At 39.1% G+C, this 22,084-nt stretch overlaps 1 protein-coding gene across 3 annotated transcripts in view; it reads right to left on the bottom strand.

Moving 5' to 3' along the window:
- The window catches only part of LOC136881328 (sialin), a 92,964-nt gene that overhangs the window by 29,265 nt on the left and 41,615 nt on the right, over window positions 1-22,084 (bottom strand). For all 3 annotated transcript variants that reach the window (XM_067154143.2, XM_067154144.2, XM_067154142.2), the window contains exon 4: window positions 8,207-8,294. In XM_067154143.2, the coding sequence (XP_067010244.2) occupies window positions 8,207-8,294 (88 nt within the window). The remainder of the gene's footprint in view (window positions 1-8,206; window positions 8,295-22,084) is intronic.

The raw sequence follows: 22,084 nt of genomic DNA, 5'->3' as shown, positions 1-22,084 counted from the left end.
CTCTCTTACAATGTCCTAATACAATCATCTGGTTGCCGCCGTATCATCAACCTTTATAGACATCAACATCCCCCTCCTCTCAGATGAGACGTCTGGATTGGTGCTTGCCAGCCAATCATGAGTGATCTCAAATCAAGACCAAGCCCTGAACTACTTCTTCCTCCCAAGATAATAACAAACTCTGGGGAGTTTTCATGAATCACCAAACTTTCCCTGGTACAACAACAAGCTCATCTCATCAGGCTGGGATATATACATGACAAATGGAATTCCCTGACACAAGTACATCACAACACACACTGGGGTAGCCAGATGACTCATTCAAATTACCAGAGTTATTACAGCAATGTTTTCCCACTGGTGCAAAACAAATTACTCATACCTACATATGTGGATATCTTCCAGCTTACCAATATAAATGGCAAAATATACAAATGAAATACTGATAATAATAATAATAATAATAATAATAATAATAATAATAATAATAATAATAATAATAATAATAATAATAATAATAATAATAATAAATCGAATACTGACAATAATATCTCTAACTTCTACTTATAATTCGGGGGTGTGATATATGTACTATCACATAACGCCCCCTTGGTGAATCGATGATATCACATATTATGATTCACCATAAAACAGAACTTCATACATAACCTTATAATGGCATAACTGAACACATAATTTACTGTAATAATGATATATACATTGCGTCTACTGCATTGTATTCGCACACACGAAATACAATTTGTCCAAACAATAATAATAATAATAATATGGCTATATACACACAACTCTGATTGTTTCATATAGCATTGAACACAATCCCTTCTTGCTACTGTACACATACATTAATATTGATAATATATACATCCAAGGTGCAGATCCTATCTCTTATATCTGCGAAGGCTATAGATATTAAATGTCCCAAGAACCTTATTTTCAGCGGGTAGGAGCCTATAAGCACACTTGCCTATTCTACTGTCCACAGTATACGGACCCTGATATTAATGAAAAAACTATACATAAACTTAACATTGGCATCGATAAGCGAGGAATGCGTACCGCAATAAAACTAACTACTTCTAGAATACACTCTATCTCACACACAGACATTCATACCATCCAGTCACACAAGAATCATACAAACTTTCATTCAGAACATTCATAACAAAGAAATCCCTATTTCTGAAATGCGCGGGAATCTCACTACGTTTACTCTTCCACAAAACCATAATTAATGCAAGCAAACAGATCACATACTTTTTCACACATTCCACATCGATATCATACAACACGTCATTCAAATCTTTCACACAACTCTCAGCATTAAATAAAACATTACGCACTCGCTTGGATAGACTTTCTTTCATCTCACGCACACTTCCATTCTCACACACGCTCACTCTATTACTGAAATTCTTACCGTAATACACTATAATGTTGCTATCATTACCACTTAATGACTCAACAATTAATCCATCTTCACCACCTTCCATATCAGCTCCTACTTGCACCACTTTCATACCAACAACACTGCTACTTTCGACTCTCTTATCAGAAGTTTCATTAATCTCAAAGTCACCATTTTCACACATAATGGACCTAACTTTACTCTCCTCACGTACACTTAAATCAACAAAAACATCCTCATGATGTATACTCCGTGAACACACTTCACTTACTAAACAACCTTCATCAACTTCACAAAAAACTTCACTTTCAATTTCAGAAACTTCCACAAGATTATCGATCGCAACACCGCTATTACCATCACCACTAGTACAAAGTAAGTCATCCGACACATCTTCCTTACCTTCTTCACGCCACCTATTCTGAAAATCTCCCTGAACACAAAACACATGGTCATACAATAATTCCTCTTTCACGTCTACCTCGTAACTTACCTGTTTCATCGCGTGAATAGGAATTTCGGTATCGGACTGCCTATCTGACCCAACTAAGAAGTCCGATTCCGGTTTAAATTACTTGACATGGACTGTTCACTATTATCATGTCTCGGCACTTGTTCTGGAGGTCTTTGATCCGTACGCCCCCTACTTTCTGATTCCCCTTGATTAGGTCTTCTGCCAAAATATTCCTGGTGATTAACTCCCTGATTAGACTGTATGTTTCCCCTTCCGGAATTACCACCCTGATTCCCTTGCCTAGAATGACTGAAATTCTGATTATTCCTATCTCCCCCTAGCTGATTACCTTGTCTCCCATTATTCCCGTAATTCCTACCTTCACTTTGCCTAGTCCTCCCCTGCCATTCCAAAGCATCAAACCTCTCTAACAGCTGCTCTAATTCCTTAATCGTAACAATATTCTGCATACATGCAGCTAATCCGACCTTCTCAGGAAAATGCCTCAACATCTGGCGGACTGTATCTCTCTCCGATGCTAGACCTTCAATATTCTGGCTGATCAGAACATGCGCTAAGAAATACTCCGTCATAGATACACCTTCCTGAGGTCTATATTTGCCAAATAGCACGCGATCTCTTTCCCTTCCCTGAATAGCTTCACTCCAAAATTTAGAACTAAATTTCTCCCTAAATTCCTCTAAACTCGAAATACCCTGTCTATAAACTTGAAACCAAGATCTCGCTTCTCCAACAAATGCAACATCCAACAGCTCATCAACCATACTCCAATCAATCAAACCATCGTCAAGATTCTTGCAAAACCGTTTCTCCACCGTTTTCAAGAATTCCATCGGATTAAACTGCCGACCATTAAACTTGGGTAATTCAGAGTCCTTCGTACAAGATACGTACCTATTACATATGCTGCTACCTACTTGGATTTGACTGATCTCCTGCCTTAACTTTACATGACATGCTTTAATTCCTTCTTCAACTACCATTTTGGCATTTCCTTCTACTGACTTGAGGTCTTTCTCCAATTTCTCAGTCTTTTCATCTATTCGCTTCACTAAAACATTCTGGCTGGTTTTAATTCTATCTATTTCTTCGACTTTATCTTCCACTATTTTTATTCTCTTGTCGCATTCCTTGCTGTTTTCAACAAATTCCTTCCTAACTACATTAAATCGGCATTCGATTTTCTCGGTCAGTTCCAAGCATTGAGCTTCTACCTTATTATTGACTTCCTGAATTTCCCTGTTTTGATGATCAAACTTCTGGTTCAATTCATCTATTCTACCATTCACAGCACTGCTTAAACTATCAATTTTACTAGACAAATCAACACTCACTGAATTTAATTCCTTACTCTGATTCTCAATCTTACTAGACAGTTCCGTACTAACTGAATTTAATTCACTATTAATACTGTATATTTCATTGCTTAAAAAACTCAATTCACTCTTCAACTCTTTACTCTGACTATCAATCTTATTAGACAATTCAACATTATTATTATCGATTTTACTGGACAATGCATCACTTTTACTGTTAACAACATTTAATTCAACACTAACTGAATTTAATTCCTTACTTTGACTATCAATTTTACTAGACAATTCAACCTTCAACTCTTCATTCTTACTATCAATCTTACTGGACATTTCATTAAATAGCGATTTAATCATACTAAAAGTTAAAGCCTCCCCTTGAACCATTTCCTTAACAACCTCTACATTCTGAGTTTGAGACGGGTTACTCGGTTCCTCACCCATCGTTGCCAATAGATCCTTCCTACTATCAGCCATTTTGCTACTCTCACTTAAATTAGATGAACTCAATGTGGTGGAATTCTTTTGCCTTCTCTTCTCCTGATTCTTAGTACCAGCAACTTTAAAAACCTCTCTACTTCTCAATTTTATAATACTGGACTCGCTACAACATTTCTTCATACTCCAAAATACACATGAAACATATAAAACACTTCACTGACACAGTTTGTAGAATTCCATCCACACCTGACAAGTGCACCTACGCTTATAAGCCTAACAGATGTACCAATCATTCAGCCACACGTTGGGAAGCCAATTGTAATATTTGATAACTACTGATAAATAAAATCAAATCATAAAATATATCATAAATAAAAATATGTAAATTAATAAAATTAATAAGCATAATTAACCGAAATGTCCGTAGTATGGGCGCCAGAGTTCACCAGAATGGATCCCTCGAATTTAGATAAGAGCATGATAAACTTTATATCCCAGGGCGTGTACATAATGCTGCGTACTGGTACATCTGCTGCAGGCCTTACCTAACCTCCTGAAAACGACTAATTAGGTAGGAACTGCACCTAGGTTCATCAATAACACTGATTCTAAAATAGCTAACTATATTCTGAACAAATTCCGTGCATGAGCACCTCATCACCATACAACATTATACATATAATACACACATAAAATATTGCTGGAAGACTCCATATTTACAACACAACAATAATGAAAACCGTGGGAAAACGAAAGCGAGAACTAGGTTACCATTTGTAAATAGTCCGATGAACAATGTACATGTATGAAGATAAATACCCTTCACTGTCTCTATGAATTCGACTTACCGATTCTCATAATCGGCAGTTATCACATCACACAGATACTGTACCTTGTACTACTGTGTTCACATATTTTAACACTTGTTGTAAAGATATATACACACGTCTGTCGATCCTCAACATAAATTTATGGAAAGTCTGAGATAGCTTTCACCAACGTATAATGCTAGGCCGCCACAAGTGCTACAATACTTAATGCGCAAGCACTCTCCACAATCAGCCACTTTCTACGAACATAACACGACTACGCTCCACGAACGTTTGAAGTCCAGTCCATTGCAGCCATGTCAATCCAGTACCGTGTATCAGCACCACTTCCTTCCCGTACAGTGTGTCAGTTGTAGTTGTAGTTATCTTCCTTCTCGTTCCTTTACAATCACCTCTACAATCACCCTTACAATGTCTCATACAATCTCTCTTACAATGTCCTAATACAATCATCTGGTTGCCGCCGTATCATCAACCTTTATAGACATCAACATCCCCCTCCTCTCAGATGAGACGTCTGGATTGGTGCTTGCCAGCCAATCATGAGTGATCTCAAATCAAGACCAAGCCCTGAACTACTTCTTCCTCCCAAGATAATAACAAACTCTGGGGAGTTTTCATGAATCACCAAACTTTCCCTGGTACAACAACAAGCTCATCTCATCAGGCTGGGATATATACATGACAAATGGAATTCCCTGACACAAGTACATCACAACACACACTGGGGTAGCCAGATGACTCATTCAAATTACCAGAGTTATTACAGCAATGTTTTCCCACTGGTGCAAAACAAATTACTCATACCTACATATGTGGATATCTTCCAGCTTACCAATATAAATGGCAAAATATACAAATGAAATACTGATAATAATAATAATAATAATAATAATAATAATAATAATAATAATAAATCGAATACTGACAATAATATCTCTAACTTCTACTTATAATTCGGGGGTGTGATATATGTACTATCACAATGGTATCATTTCATTCTACATTTACCGAAATTGTTAAATACCAAGGCCAAGGGTGCTTTCCTATTTCCATCTTAGAACCTTGGTAGCTTAATTCGAAAATCTGTTAGGTAATTGCTCCTCAACCGTGATGTGGATCTCTGTTATGAGGCAGTTTCACCGTGTGCAATTTCCCATTCAGTGTGATGGTACTTTCTCTATTTGTCAATGTGTATTTTCTTTCCTTCAAAGAGGTAAAGTTAAGCTTAAAAATTAAATTGATGAGAAATTTCTTTCTTTATATGTGACCCGTTGTGCGAGAAAGGACCCAAAGGGTACAACTGAAATTTTACAGCTGATCTGAACAAAAGTGCCTGTGATGTAAAAATTGCATTTCTGTGTTTTGACTTCTTGCGCTACCTACGGGTCTTCTTAACAAACTAAGTTACGCAGCAGTTCGAGTCTTCGCCACTCGATGTCATGAAAACTTTGTACTATTTGGTAAGAAAATGAGTGAATAGTTTCTTCTTTATTTCGATTCAATACTATACAGTAAAACTTTCACCAAAGGAACAATTACACACGTGCACAACTAATGTTTTGTGCCATCAGATACTAATGGCCACCTAGGAGTAAAACTAGGAATTATAGAAAACGCAATTTGCACAAATGCTGCTTCTATTACCTGATTCTATCCTTTAATTTCTTTAAAAATTCAAAGAAATACTTAGCGAAAATACGCACAAAATATCATTCGACGCAGCCAACCGATTCATACAGCGTCACAGCAAGTAGGGGAGACTCGCGTAGCAACGTGTCCAAGCGCGATTAGTACCTGATGGTACAAACTCTTAGTTGCGCGTGTGTCTATTTGTTCCTTTAGTGAAAGTTTTGTTGTATAGTATTGAATCAAAATATATATCTATTATTATTGCAGTTAAGTTGGTAACCTGTCAACTTTTACTTCTCTGTCGAAATTCACTCAGAGTAGATTTTTTTTTTTAAATCTCTCCCTACTATATTCCCCAGACCCCTGGTACTTTTGCTTTATACACTTTTTGTGCCCCCCTCGCCACTTCCAACTCCCCATCTCCGCTACTGGTGATGGTTATGGTTGCAGTTAGTGTCTGCTTTTGGCCGAAATCTTCATTTTTCGAAGTGTCGGATCCCTTCCATTTTTCCCTCTGATTAGTGTTATACAGAGTATGGTTGCCTAGTTGTACTTCCTCTTAAAACAGTAATCACCACCACCACCAACGCAATTAGTGTTTTCAAAAGTAAACACAACGTGATACCCCCTGTGGGTGGGGGCGGTAGAATAACACCCACGGTATCCCCTGCCTGTCGTAAGAGGCAACTAAAAGGGGCCCCAGGGGCTCTGAACTTTGGAGTGTGGGTTAGCGACCATGGGGCCCTCAGCTGAATCCTGGCATTGCTTCCACTTACTTGTGCCAGGCTCCTCACTTTCATCTATCCTATCCGATCTCTCTTAGTCAACTCTTGTTCTTTTCCGACCCCGACGCTATTAGGTTTGCGAGGGCTAGGGAGTCTTTCATTTTCACGCCCTTCGTGGCCCTTCTCTTTCTATGACCGATATCTTCATTTTTCGAAGTGTCGGATCCCTTCGATTTTTCCTCTGATTAGCCTAGTGTTATATAGAGGATGGTTGCCTAGTTGTACTTCCTCTTAAAACAATAATCACCACCACCACCTATGAATGGTGTGAAAATGTTACTCATAGGGTCGGTTGGTGTATGCATTTCAGTGGGCTTGGCAGACTGATATGTAATAGCAACTCTGGCTCAGTGAGGAAAGCAACGGGAAACTACCTCACTCCTCATTTCCCTAGTACGCCTCTTCAGAGATGCCTAGGCCATCTATGACAGCTGATGGCAGAGTTGTTGAGGATCCCACCAGCACCATCGCTGACGGACCGAACATACATACATACAATTTGCACAAATCCTGCTTCTATTACCTGATTCTAGCCTTTAATTTCTTTAAAAATTCAAAAAAAAAAAAAAACAATACTTAGGGAAAATATGCACAAAATGTCATTCGACGCAGCCAACCGATTCGTATAGCGTCACAGCAAGTAGGGGAGACTCGCGTAGCAACGTGTGCAAGCGCGATTAGTACCTGATGGTACAAACTCTTAGTTGCGCGTGTGTCTATTTGTTCCTTTGGTGAAAGTTTTGCTGTATAGTATTGAATTAAAATCTATATATATATATTATTATTGCAGTTAAGTTGGTAACCTGTCAACTTTTACTTCTCTGTCGAAATTCACTCAGAGTATTATTATTTTATCTCTCCCCACTATTTATCTCTCCCTACTATATTGCCCAGACCACGGTACTTTTCTTTTATACACTTTTGTGCCCCCCTCACCACTTCCAACTCCCCATCTCCGCTACTGGTGATGATTATGGTTGCAGTTAGTGTCTGCCTTTGGCCGAAACCTTCATATATCCCTTCCATATTTTCTTTCTTATTAGAGTTAATATAGAGGATGGTTGCCTAGTTGTACTTCCTCTGAAAACAGTAATCACCGCCACCAACAACGCAATTAGTGTTTTCAAAAGTAAACACAACGTGATAAATTGGGAATGATTATAAATGTGTACGTTCACTTACTGCCATTGCAAAGATTTGCGTATCATTCTTCCACAATCCACACGTTTTGTACCGGTACAGTCTCAGTGATCTACAGCGTGTAACTGAGAGATATCGTATTATTTAATGACTTACTCACTAACCTCCGAAGACAAGGCCAGAGATCTTCGGCCTCTCTTCAATCGCGAACCATTTGGACATGAGCACGTTGGTGGCAGGAAGGATAACTCCCTGTAAAATAAAACATTTTCATACAGTAAATAATATCAGCTGTTTTAAATAGGGCAGACCATCTTAAGGTGTGAGGTATCATGAGAGTTTATTAAAGAGTGTAGTAAAACTCCGTAATTCTATGACAGAATAAGGATGTAACGAGCAAATCAGTACATTTTCAAGAGAGACGAAGCAAATACATATGCAAGTGTACAAATTAGTTCATCTATTAAAAACAATATTTTATTTTTATAACTCAAGGTTTTAAAAATAATGTATGAATTAAAAGTGATAAAATGGGAAATAATCTGCAAGTATGTTTCACGTTTCTATATAACAGAAGAGAGGACAATGGAGATTATTGCCTAATGCAGTTGTTTATAGGGAAAGTGAATCTATAATAGATACGATGAGAAAAAGAAAAATTGCCTTTTTCTGTCATCTTTCTAGATTAAATGATAATAGGATAATAAAACAACTATTTAATTACTTCTGGAAAAGTAAAACAAAAAATAATTGGTTTAAAGAAGTTCAGATTGATTTAGAAGAGCTGAATATTACAATGAAGCAAATTGAAAATAGAGAAGAAAAAAGGATTCTCAAGAACAAACAAATAAGATTGACATTAAAAACTGTACAACACAAACAATATGTCATATCTGATGAAGAAATGGCAGCCGGGTCAGCCAGAATGAAGAGGTTTTGGTAAAGGAAGAAGATGATGCAAGCTAAATCTTCAGTTAATTCTTTGTTAACGTAAATGTATTTGGGTTTGATTTAAGTGCTCCAATGTGGGCGTAAACTATGTAAGTAAATAAATAATAACAGAAGAGAAATCCTGTAGGAGCATTTGGAACACAAGTGATAGCAAAATACAGTAATATGAGCAATAATAAAAATAACAACAACGAAAATTTCAAGAAAATATTTCAAAGTATACATATAATATTTCGAAGTATAGATATGATTTGGTCTATGGCATTTATTATTTAAGTGATCTAATACACCTGGTAATGAAATGAAATGGCGTATGGCTTTTAGTGCCGGGAGTGTCCGAGTTCGGCTCGCCAGATGCAAGTCTTTTGATTTGACACCCGTAGGCGACCTGCGCGTAGTGATGAGGATGAAATGATGATGAAGACGATACATACACCCAGCCCCCGTGCCAGCGAAATTAACCAATGATGGTTAAAATTCCCGACCCTGCCGGGAATCGAACCCGGGGCACCTGTGACCAAAGGCCAGCACGCTAACCATTTAGCTATGGAGCCGGACAATACACCTGGTAATGAACCAACACAAGCACTGCCCACCATATTGACTGATGTTCCAACCTCACATCGCGGAGCACAAAGTTCTGCTGGCTGTAACCAGCTTGAAGTTCAAATATATGACATAAGATGACACCACAGCACAGAGGTGTGCTAATACACACTATTTCCACTGAAATCTCATTTTTATATAACTTTTTGCTTACCTCCTTATTCCGGAAAGACCTTCAATTACCCGTATTTCATTCATTGCGCACTAGAATGATTATAAGGAAGTTACTGTCAACAATATACGATCAATCACTACTTCATCGTGTTGAATTCCTGCAGATTTTTTTATTACAGTAATCGTTGTTAGACGAAACTGGAAATGTATTTTTCAAGTAGAAATGTTTTCAAAATAAAGTTTCCGCGTTTTTACCATCAAATTGAGTTCGATTAATTCAGTATTGGTAGAAAAAATCGAAACAGAATGTCAGTCTTAAGAAGTTAAACCACATCCTCTCAAAATCTACTACTTAATGGGTTTTATGGTTCAATGGCCATGATAAGTGAACTCAAATTTTCCGCGTATTTCAGATTCTCGGTTTCGTAATGGAGGCGTTGTTTAATTAGAGAAGGTGGGTTCTTTCTTCATCGCACCGACACAGATAGCTCTTATGGTGACAATGTGACAGGAATAGGAAGGGAGGCCGTGGCCTTAATTAAGGTACAGCCCCACCAGTTATCTGGTGTTGAAAAGGGAAACCACGGAAAACCATCTTCAAGGCTGCCGACAGTGGAGTTCGAACGCACTATCTTCAAGATGTAAGAATTGAAGAAGTTATTTCCGTATCTCAATTAGAATGTTTGTCCAGCCCTTGTCCGTTTCCCTACGGGGTCGGGTGTGAGGTGAGATGAATCTGTTGTGGCGGGGTTTTATGACCGGATGCCCTTCCTGACGTCAACCTCATCAGAGGAGTTAATGAGATGAAATGAATGACGTGATATATGATAGTACGGAGAGGGTGAAACCCGGTGCCGGCACATAGCCTACTCCTGTCGAATAGCATCAAAGGGTCTGCTCAAGGCTTAACGTCCCCATCCGACGGACGAATCACCATCAACAGCGCCATATGCCCTCACTCCATATGAGCACTGTGGAGAGGTTTGGAATTTAATCCAGGCTTTCGGTACGTAATCTAGTGATTAGACATTGTATACCACCACCTCCCCTACCCTGCTGGTCAACATTCTGATGGTGAAAATTTTTTCGACCAACGGGACTCGAACCGGCTAACCTCGATATCAGACCGTTTAGACTTCAGCGCCTTAACGATCATCAGTGTCTTAGGATGTGGAATTTTCAGACTTTTCTGTGACCTCACAAATCTACAGCCCGCTGCTGGTTTTCTATGCCAAAGTACACAAATATTAAGTGTCGTTTCACCATGTCCTACAAATATTTAGCCATAGGCTTCAGTTTGCTCCAGAAGCAGTATACCTTTACCTTGACCAATCGCCATCTTTCTTAACTGAATCGACTGGAGCTAAAAAAGCATCAAGTCAAAATTGCACATTTTTTAAACACTCAGTATTGAAGCAAGTGCCTTCGAACGGCAGAAGGAAGAATTAAGTCAGATTTCTCTTTATACCAGGAACCACTGCTACATATAACGCTGTCGGAGCAGGAAAACATGAAGTCAATGACTTGCTATCTTTCAGCGCCGTGTCGCTTCCTTAATGTTCGCCATACTGCAGGATTTCTGAATGTTACATTATTTCGTGACATTTCCTGGTTGCACATTATTCACGTTAGAGAACCCAATTATAGAAAGCGTGTGTAACATGGGGGTTATGTCTCCCAAAACAAAAAGGAAATACTATTTTCACAGGAAAAATGCCATAAATGACACTAACAGTAAAGATTTGCTTTAGAGAAACTACTGTAGGAGAAACATCGAGGAAAGCAAGCGAAGATTGCAAGTTAGTAAAGATAGTCTAACCTGGTCTAACTGACCATAAGTGTCCAAACATGGCAAATGAATGGGAGTCCACGTAACCACTGCCTTCGTGATGTACAAGCCGTACTGTACTAAGCGTGCCAAGCCCATCAGCTAATCGATTAGGGATGTCTACATGAATGTTATGAATTGAACCAAGACCGACTCCAATCCTCAGTTGCTCAGACCTTAATGCTACCACTGCCTTCGTAATATACAGGCCGTACTGTAGAAAGCGCGCCAAGCCAATCAGCTGATCGATTGAGGCGAGCTAAGTGAATGTTACAAATTGTACTTGTGAATGTAATCCATAAGGATTGGGGGCATTCTTAGGATAATTCTCACCGTTGAGAGACAAAAATTTTATGTATATTGCATGTTTTTCTTTAAATCCCATCAGGATTTACGTAAACAGCTGTTATTAAGATCATGACTCCTCATAGTTTAGGTTAGGCATGGTATCTTCACGTGGTAGATAATGTAAATTCAAGGGACGTGTTACTTCTCGTGTAATTTATTCATTTAATTGTTATCGTGTAACACGTTTTTGTGGAAATATAATGTGCTACAAATTTAAATACAGTGTGTGAAAGTTCGCATTTGCCACAACGCTGAGAACTTGTGCGTACCACGGCGAAAATACAACTATACAAGTAAATAGACATTTACAATTTAATTTTCTTCGTACGGGGGCAGGTAACCTTTACGAAAAACGAAAATCCCAACCGAAAAAAATACCTATTACGAAGAATAAAGGTGTATGTTTCACTCATTTTTCAGAGCTGATGATGAGTTCTGCTTTTGACTTTCTTATTTCACAGATTTACAGCAGAGCTTTTTATTGTTGATACAGAACAAGTATAAAATTGGACAGTAACCAATGGGACCTACATATGGTTATTTCTTGGGTTCGTAATGTTGAGTACGCGCTGCCTTTTCTCCCCAAAATTAATGCGAGTAAGAACCATTCCTCGGCAGTTTCCGTGAATGTGGGAAGTAACTAATAGATCTGGATGATCAGTGCATTAATATTTGGGAAAACAAGGGCTATTCCTAAACAAAAAGTGATACAAATATTTATATAGAATAAAGGGTCTCAAGGATGTATTCGAAGGATACTGCCAGAAGTGTCAACAACAACAAAAAAGCAAGAAAGCTACTGTATTTGTGGCCATCTAGAGGTATAGAAGTAATATTTATTATTGCAGGTTTATTGTCTCCATATTTGTATTAATGCATAATAATTATTTGTTGGGTACATCGACGAGTAAAACACTGGAGCTTTGACCGCGGAGATCGCACTTCAAACCTACTTCTCCTAAAAGTACATAGACCTGACTTACGACTTATGATGCGATTATATGTTTTAGTGATCTCACCTGTAATATTAATACAACATTTGTAAATATTTCATAATTACAAAAGGTACAGACGCATCACGTCCTTGCATTACACGGGTCGGACTGAGGAAACAGTTCGCCTCTTTGTGTGACGTCATCGGAGGTACAGTACGGCCTGTACATCACGAAGGCAGTGATGCTACTCTCGATCGTTCAAAGATGGCGAAGCGAGTAGCCGGAATTGTTGGAAATCTGGGTTTGTTTTTGGTTTGTTGTTATCATATGAAGCCTGTGTAATTTGACGACAAATGTTAGTTTCTTTGTAAAATATAAGTGTGCGAGTGTATTTATATGAGTCAGTGGACACATACGATCTGTAATTATACGCAGTAATGTGACAATATGCTTGTTTTGATCGTGTTTTTACCCATTAAAAAGAACATGAGTGCACTAGGTGGACTAGGGTTTAGTCTAACTATGGGAATGCCTCTCATACATCTATTCTTAGGTTTCCTACGGAATAGAACATTAAGATAGAAATGGAGTAGGAATATACATCGTGATTAGGGTATGATGCGCAAAGGTATCACCTAAATATCACTATAAAATTTGTCACAAATGGAACATAATAATTGCTTTTACACATATCAAGTGAAAAATCCCTGGCAAATTAAGAAATACCGTCGTTATTTGAGAAATATGAAAACATACTTAAGGCTTGTAGACAGGACTGGTTTATGACGTACTGCGCTGCTGGTGCCGTCTTTTGTTACTTTCTTCAGGTCCAGGGCTAGCACCGTGGAATGGGAGGGCTATGTCTGTGGATTCTCATTATCTTTGTCCATTCGCTGCTGGTGCCGTCTTTTGTTACTTTATTCAGGTCCAGGGCTAGCACCGTGGAATGGGAGTGCTATGTCTGTAGATTCTCATTATCTTTGGCCAGTACAAACAGCAAAATGGAGGTCAAAAGAAAAATAGAATGATCCCTGGACCAATAAATATTTTTATTTCTGTTAGAACGAAATCACTAGTCCACTGAGTTTTTCTTATGTACATTGGCCATATCATTTTGTCGCCTATTAAATATTCCATATCGCGATACAATTCATGAAATGATGTCATTAACAAGTGAAGAATGAAACGAAAGCAAAGAACTTCAGAGAACACAGATATCACACACGAAATTGTTCAAAGTGTAAGACAAAAGACATACGTGTGTCACTGTGAGCGCAACACCAAATGTACTTGTAAAGTAGTAAAGTACGTATTCATATTCTCCAAAAAAACATATATTTCTTAATTTGCCAGGGATTTTTTCACTTAATATGTGTAAAAGTAATTATTATGTTCCATTTGTGACAAATTTTATAGTGATATTTAGGTGATACCAATGCGCACTATACCCTCGTGATTATTTTGAAGTCCATGACAAAACTGTAGCGTGCATACAGTACATCATTTTGCGAATAACTCTGAGGTTAGGGAAGCCATTTCTCTACTTTAAAACAATTCGTGTCTCTTCAAAAATATTGATTTAGATAGAATATAATTGATATTGTTTTATTCTGTCAGTGTCTATGTGTTTCAAAGTGTCGAGTGATTTAGATGCAAGTTTATTTTACAATAATCTGTGCTTTGCCTGCGGAAATGTTTGGCTGGATCTTGGAGTATAACAAAATTTATGTGACAGTTGGAGCAATCTGTATACTGTTACACAGAAGAACTAGTGACTTGAGGGATTAGCTGGGTTTGTAACGTAGGGTTTTATACTACCACCACTTTGCGATTCATGCTGTGGTTATCTGTTATCAAGCAAACTGCGCTGAACTGAAGCTCATGCATGTGGTTAAAAATCATTTAGTCAATAGAGTTTTTGCACTCATGTTCTTTAATGGGTAAAAACCTAATATATATTTAGTGTCTGAACGTTTCATTACTAAGGTTACTCTCATTGTGTGAAGTGCTGTTATGCTAATGTTACGTTAACATTACCAGGGCCGTCCATTGGGTTAACATAATCATTTCCAGTGAACTTGGGTTGAGTGGCTCAGACGGTTGAGGCGCTGGCCTTGTGACCCCAAGTTGGCAGGTTCGATCCTGGCTTAGTCCGGTAGTATTTGAAAGTGCTCAAATACGTCAACCTCGTGTCGTTAGATTTACTGGCATGTAAAAGAACTATTGCAGGACTAAGTTTCGGCACTTCGACGTCTCCTAAAACCGTAACAAATGTAGTTAGTGGGACGTAAAGCCAATAACATTATTATTTCGGGTGTACTTCCTATTCGTTGGGTGCTGAATTTGGGAAATTGTCAACCACTTCAAAGCTAAGGCAACAAATTGTGTTTCACAGTTCTCATGAGAGCGAATAAATCGAGGAATTTCGTACATTAATTTATTTTGAAACATTCAAAATGATGTTAGAAGTATCATTTTAACAGTTTTATCATGTATTTTCATCTATCAAGCGAAGTGAAATCTAAGAATAAAGCGTTATTTGACGAATTGAAATTTCTAAATAATCAGCTTGTTGGTCTCTTTTCTAGTAGAATATATGCTATTCTTGTTGGCGAAGCGTTTTCATACATGTAAAAGTGATTTTCCCTATGATGTTACATTTATCATGTTAATTTACCGCCGTTTATATAATATGTACGCGATATTTTCCTGTTAGCCAATACCAGCAATCCGGCTACTTCGGCCGCCATGATTTTTTTATATTATGGTCTGAGGTAGACGCCCTGTGGGTGGAGGGCGTTAGAATAACACCTACGGTGTCCCCTGCCTGTCGTAAGAGGCGACTAAAAGGGGCCCCACGGGCTCCGAAATTTGGAGCGTGGGGTGGCGACCACGGGGCCCTTAGCTGAGACCTGGCATTGCTTCCACTTACTTGTGCCAGGCTCCTCACTTTCGTCTATCCTTAGTGACCTCTCTTGGTCAACTCTTGTTCTCTTCCGACCCCGAAGCCATTATGTTTGCGAGGGCTAGGGAGTCTTTCACATTCACGCCCCTCGTGGTCCTTGCCTTCCTCTGGCCGATACCTTCATTTTTCGAAGTGTCGGACCCCTTCCACTTTTTCTCTCTGATTAGTGTTGTATAGAGGATGGTTGCCTAGTTGTACTTCCTCTTTAAACAATAATCACCACCAATCACCACCATCTGAGCTGAGGATTGGAGTCGATCTTGATTGAACTTGTGAAAGTAACAATATTACGTTGTTATTGAGAACATTCTTTGGATAATTGTGACTGATGACTGTTTTAAGTATATTGCATGCTTTTTCTACAAATTTTTCACATCAGGATTTACATAAACAGCTCTTACTGAGATAATGATACCTCATAGTTTAGGTTAGGTATGTTATTTTCATGTGGTGAGTAATGTAAATTCAAGGAATATAATGCTTCTCTTGGATTTTATTAACTGAATCGTTACCGTATAGCACATGTTTGTGGAAATATAATATTAATGATTTAAATAACGTTGTGTGAATCACGATGAATATCCAGCTATAGGTTTACAAGTGACTATACACACTATACACCAATATTCTCATTTATTTGGAATGAGGGCAGGGGAAACTCATGCAAGACGAAAATCCTAACCGAAAGTGTAACTATTGCGAAGAATACAGGAGTATGTTTCACTAATTTTCGCGAGGTGCGGATGAGTTCTGCTTTTATATAGATTTATGGCTATGCGCTTTATTGTTGATAAAGTGCAATCCTAAAAGTAACATAGACGATCAGTAACCAAGTGAGCCTACACTTGTGTTATTTCTTGGGTTAGGTAATATTGAAGACGTGCAATAAAAGATCAGTTCAGTCCAAAATGTAGAACCTTCTATTAAATGATTTTGTCACAGTTATGCATGCACTTTAACAATTTACAGTAAATTAAACTATTGCTAGTCTATACTATATAAGGAGGTAAAGTTTGTTTGTATGTAATGGCTAATCTCAGGAACTACTGGACCGATTCTAAAATGATTTTACTAACGTAAATGTTCGTTACCTCTAAGGGACATGAGCTGTATTTTATTTTCAAAACAATTCGCGGGAAGGGGGGGGGGGTCACGGGGAGTTATAGAAATAATAGGCTAATACAGACAAAATATCGAATTCGTCGTACAAGGACGAGACAAAGCTCAATTTAAGCCCCTTGACGCAAAAACAAAACTCGTAAGCCCTCCAGGCTCGAAAAACATGCTTTAAGGTCCTAAAACCAACTGTTATGGAAATATTGCCACCACACTACTCCTGCTCTAGGAATCTGCCGTAACTGCCGTAACCATGACGTCAGCTCCAGGATTCTACAGCAGCGAAATTATTTACAATATATCACAAAAACCTAATATGTTACATATATGAAAATTGGTATTTGGAATCTCCTTTAAAAACAAAAGAACACACATTTTTGTTTTCAGAAAATCCACTCAAGGGGAGAGGATGGGGGGTGAAAAGAAGTGAGGAAGGAGTTGAATTACTGTATGTATATGAGGATACATATATCTCAGAAACTGAAGATATTACAGACGTTAAAATTGGTACTTTGAATCTCCTTTAAAAATAAATGAACACGCTTTCTTTTTTTGAAAAATCCACTTAAGGGAGTGAAAAGAATAAAAAAGCGGGCGAATTTTTAAAATGAGCTTTTCCTACACCAGCAGGGTTTCGGGAGCGAACTGAGCCGCATATGTGGATTTGACCCTGTTTTTATGGCTGGATGCCCTTCCTAACGGCAACCCTATGTGTAGGGATGTAATTACTATTGCGAGTTCCTGTTGTGGTTAGTAATGTGGAGTGTTGAGTGAATATGAAGTGGAGAGTGTTGGGACATGCACAAACAACCTGTCCCCGAGCCAGAAGAATTAATCACACGTGATTAAAAACCCGACCCAGGCCGAAATCGAAGCTGGAACCCTGTGAACCGGACCACTCAGCCAAAGAGTTGGCCAGTTTTTAAAAGAGTATATCTACAGTATATCTCATAAACATAACATGTTACAGGCGTAAACATTGGTATTTGTAGTCTCCTTCAAAAATAGAGAAACACGTACTTTTTGTTTTCGGAAAATCAACTTAAGCTGGAGATCGTAAATAAGTGAAGAATGGGTTGAATGCTCTTTATGAGGATACTTATATCTCAAAAACTAAGATGTTACGGACTTGAAAATTGGTATTTTGAATCTCCTTTAGAAATAGAGAAAACTTTTTATCGTTCGACATGAGAGAGGACTGTTTCTCACATGTAGAGTTCCATGTCGCATGTTCCAGATTTAGGTCTGCCAGTAGCCTGGTCATCTTAGCCCCAAAAAGCAATGCCGCATACGTAGTTTAAAAAGAGGTTCTGGGGTAAATGAAATGCAATTTTTCAGTAAGTTTTTATACTTTAGGGATTTACAGATAATGTCTTAGTGCAATAGCGAGGAACAAGTAATTTTGATCAAATTACGAAATCCTCGCGAGCGAAGCAGAGGGTAACAGCTAGTAGACAATATTTAGGCATTGCAAGCAATGCAGATCGTGCCAGAAGTTCCAAGAAAAGAAATTCGCGATAGCTGCACTATATTTTTGGTCACCTAGAGTTTTCATATTTTTATTAACGCACATTAATAATGATTGTTTGGATTCATGGACGAGTAATACAATCGTTATGATTTGACCACTTTGATCACATTTTAAATCTACTTCTCATAATATTACCTAGACGAACTTACGAGATATCAAACGATTACACATGTTGATGATCTCATCTGTTCTAGTAATAGTAAAACATTTGAGAATATTTCTTAACTACAAGCCCCCTGTGGGTCGGGGCGGTAGAATAACACCCACGGTATCCCATGCCTGTCGTAAGAGGTAACTAAAAGAGCCCCAGGGACTCTGAACTTTGTAGCGTAGGATGGCGAACCACGGGTCCCTTAGCTGAGTCCTGGCATTGCTTCCACTTACTTGTGCAAGGCTCCTCAATTCCATCTAACCTATCAGACCTTCCTTTGTCAACTGTTGTTCTTTTCCGACCCCGACGGTATTAGGTTTGCGAGGCCTAGGGATTCTTTAATTTTCATGCCCATTGCGGCCCTTGTCTTCCTTTGGCCGATACCTTCATTTTTCGAAGTGTCGGACCCCTTACATTTTTTCTCTCTCATTAGTGTTATTAGAGGATGGTTGCCTGTATGTATATATGTTCAGTCCGTCAGCGATGCCGCTGGTGGGATCCTCAACAGCTCTGCCATCAACTGTCATAGATGGCCTAGGCATTACTGAAGAGGCGTACTAGGGAAATGAGGAGTGAGGTAGTTTCCCGTTGCTTTCCCCACCGAGCCAGAGTTGCTATTACATATCAGTCTGCCAAGCCCACTGAAATGCACACACAAACCGACCCTATGAGCAACATTTGCACACCATTCATAGCAGGGACTGGCTGCAGAAGGATTGGCATTACTAGCATCGCTCATACCTCAGTCACATTCATATTGTCAAAGCCAAGGGTAAGACAGAGACAAATCTATGAAAGTAACAAATTTGCTCTAGCCTATACCAGAAGACATAGTGCACTGTAAACCCTAAGTCCTGCCAGCAAAGGCTTATGGTTGCCTAGTTCCTCTTAAAACAATAATCACCACTACCACCACCACCACCAATCTTAACTACAAGGTAGAGACATATAATGTGATTGCAATGTGCGGGTCGAACGTAGGAAACTGTTCGCCTTTTTGCGTGACGTCATCCGAGCTCCCCGTGTGGGTGCGGGAGGTAGAATAACACCCACGGTATCCCCTGTCTGTCGTAAGAGGCGACTAAAAGGGGCCCCAAGGGCTCTGAACTTTGGAGCATGGGTTGGCGACCACGGGGCCCTTAGCTGAGTCCTGGCATTGCTTCCACTTACTTGTGCCAGGCTCCTCTTTCATCTATCCTATCCGACCTGTCTTGGTCAACTCTTGTTCTTTTCCGACCCCGACGCTATTAGGTTTGCGAGGGCTAGGGAGTCTTTCATTTTCACGCCCTTCATGGCCCTTGTCTCTCTTTGACCGATATCTTCATTTTTCGAAGTGTCGGATCCCTTCCATTTTTCCCTCTGATTAGTGTTATATAGAGGATAGGTGCCTAGTTGTACTTCCTCTTAAAACAATAATCACCACCACCGTCATCCGAGCTGCAGTACGGCCTGTTCATCACGAAGGCTGTGTTGTAACGTTTCATGTCATGAGTGGTAATGCAAATTATATTTGTACAGGATTTAGGTGGTTTTAATGTTACAAATTCATTTTATACAAAATATCATGTGAATATTCATTATGGATGAGTTTGTGCCATATTAAACCGGCCACGGAGCTGAAGGGCATTAACTTTTAACAGCCCAGCGTGTCTATATGGACACGTATGTAAGATGTATTTCCGTAGCTCCTGTGAAATTTTGTGATAAATTTTTTTATGTTGGCATGCCAGTATAGATTTAAGGAAACCGTGAACTTTGTGTCAGATGCATATTACAGAAGTGCTAGTTCTTGCTTATGCCTTTGCTGGCAGGACCTAGTGTTTACAGTGCACTGTGTCTTCTGGTATAGGCTAGACCAATTTTGTTACTTTCATGGACCTGTCTCTGTCTTATCCTTGGCCTTTGACAATATGAAAGTGACTGAGGTATGAGCGATGCTAGTAATACCATTCCTTATGCAGCCAGTCCCTGCTATGAATGGTGTGAAAATGTTGCTCATAGGATCGGTTGGTGTATGCATTTCAGTGGGCTTGGCAGACTGATATGTAATAGCAACTCTGGCTCGGTGAGGAAAGCAACGGGAAACTACCTCACTCCTCATTTCCCTAGTACGCCTCTTCAGTAATGCCTAGGCCATCTATGACAGTTGATGGCAGAGCTGTTGAGGATCCCACCAGCGGCATCGCTGACGGACTGAACATACATACATAGTTCTTGCTTGGCGCACTTTTGTATCAGTATGATTCGTGGTAGTTGTTTTCATCACAAAAAATACGGATATCGGCAAGTTCCTCAGTTTGAATTGCACGCCTGGAAGCAACGAAGTAATCTCATTTTCTCGAAAAGAAAAATTTTCTCCGCCGATCCGTTTCCACCATCGTTCTTAATAGAGCCTAAAACGAAGAACATCCTTGATTTTTTTTTTTGTCGGCATAGTTCAAGGCAATGACTTGTTATACCTTAATCTATTTTTTGTATCATTTTATAAGAAAATAAGGCATTCTTAATTAGATCCACTGATTATTTTAAATTCATGATAATTCTTTATCATCACTTTTTTAATTCTAGTCAGCGGATACGTTTTAACAATTTAATACTTTTCAGTTCCAGCCGATTAAATTTTATCCACTTTTTCTTCAAGTTCAGACATTTCCTTCTTCTTGAACGTCTTCAGGAATTGTATTTTATTTCTCAATTTATATACAGCTTGTCTTAGTTGGTGGTTTCATTTGCTTGTTAAATTGTATTCACATTTTACATTACAGTACTGTGTTTCTGACCTCTAAGTGGTGATGCCTAGGTGGCGAAAATTTCGTCCATTGAAGGCATTAAAGTATTATTATACTTTATTACTATTAATTTGTCTTCTTTCCTCCCCTGAAGGGTGAGGCGGGCCTCCTAGACGGTGACGCCGTCTCTCAGGCCAGGAGATGTGCGGAAAAGGTGAGAGGATCGGCGTCCGTGGCACTGTTCCGGCATTCGCCTTACTGCAGGAAAATGGAAAACCACGAACAACCATTCTCAGGACAGCCGACAGTGGGGACCAACCCCTCTCCACATGCCGAATACAAAACCACGGTAGAGCCGTGGCTACCCCTCCTCTGCTTGATTGGCTGGTCCGGGTGCAGAAATGTCGGACCACGGACCCGTCGTCTCCGCTTGTAGGCCGAGACCCACACTGCATCCGTCGACTATTGTCTATTTTCTACGACTTTCGCGTTTCTACTTAAAGTCGAATAGTCAATAAGCGACCGCAGAGATCCCTGCATCTCTCTCTGTCTGGAAAAAGCAATTCAATATTTTCCCCTCAGAACTGGATCTACAGGAAACTCATGAAAAGTAACACCTTCTACTTTCTTGGCACTGCCCGATGTACAATGTCGGAAGCACCAATTTTTCATGTTCACGAACTTTCATTGACAATAACAGAGAAATTCAATCCGCTTGCTATCTCACTAATGTTATTAATTTACGAAACATATCAGTTAGCTGCCATC

This window comes from Anabrus simplex, chromosome 9 (assembly GCF_040414725.1).
Source record: "Anabrus simplex isolate iqAnaSimp1 chromosome 9, ASM4041472v1, whole genome shotgun sequence".
In the NCBI taxonomy this organism is placed as follows: domain Eukaryota; kingdom Metazoa; phylum Arthropoda; class Insecta; order Orthoptera; family Tettigoniidae; genus Anabrus; species Anabrus simplex.
Note: the sequence above shows the minus strand (reverse complement) of the source record. Positions and strands in the feature narration are given on the sequence as shown.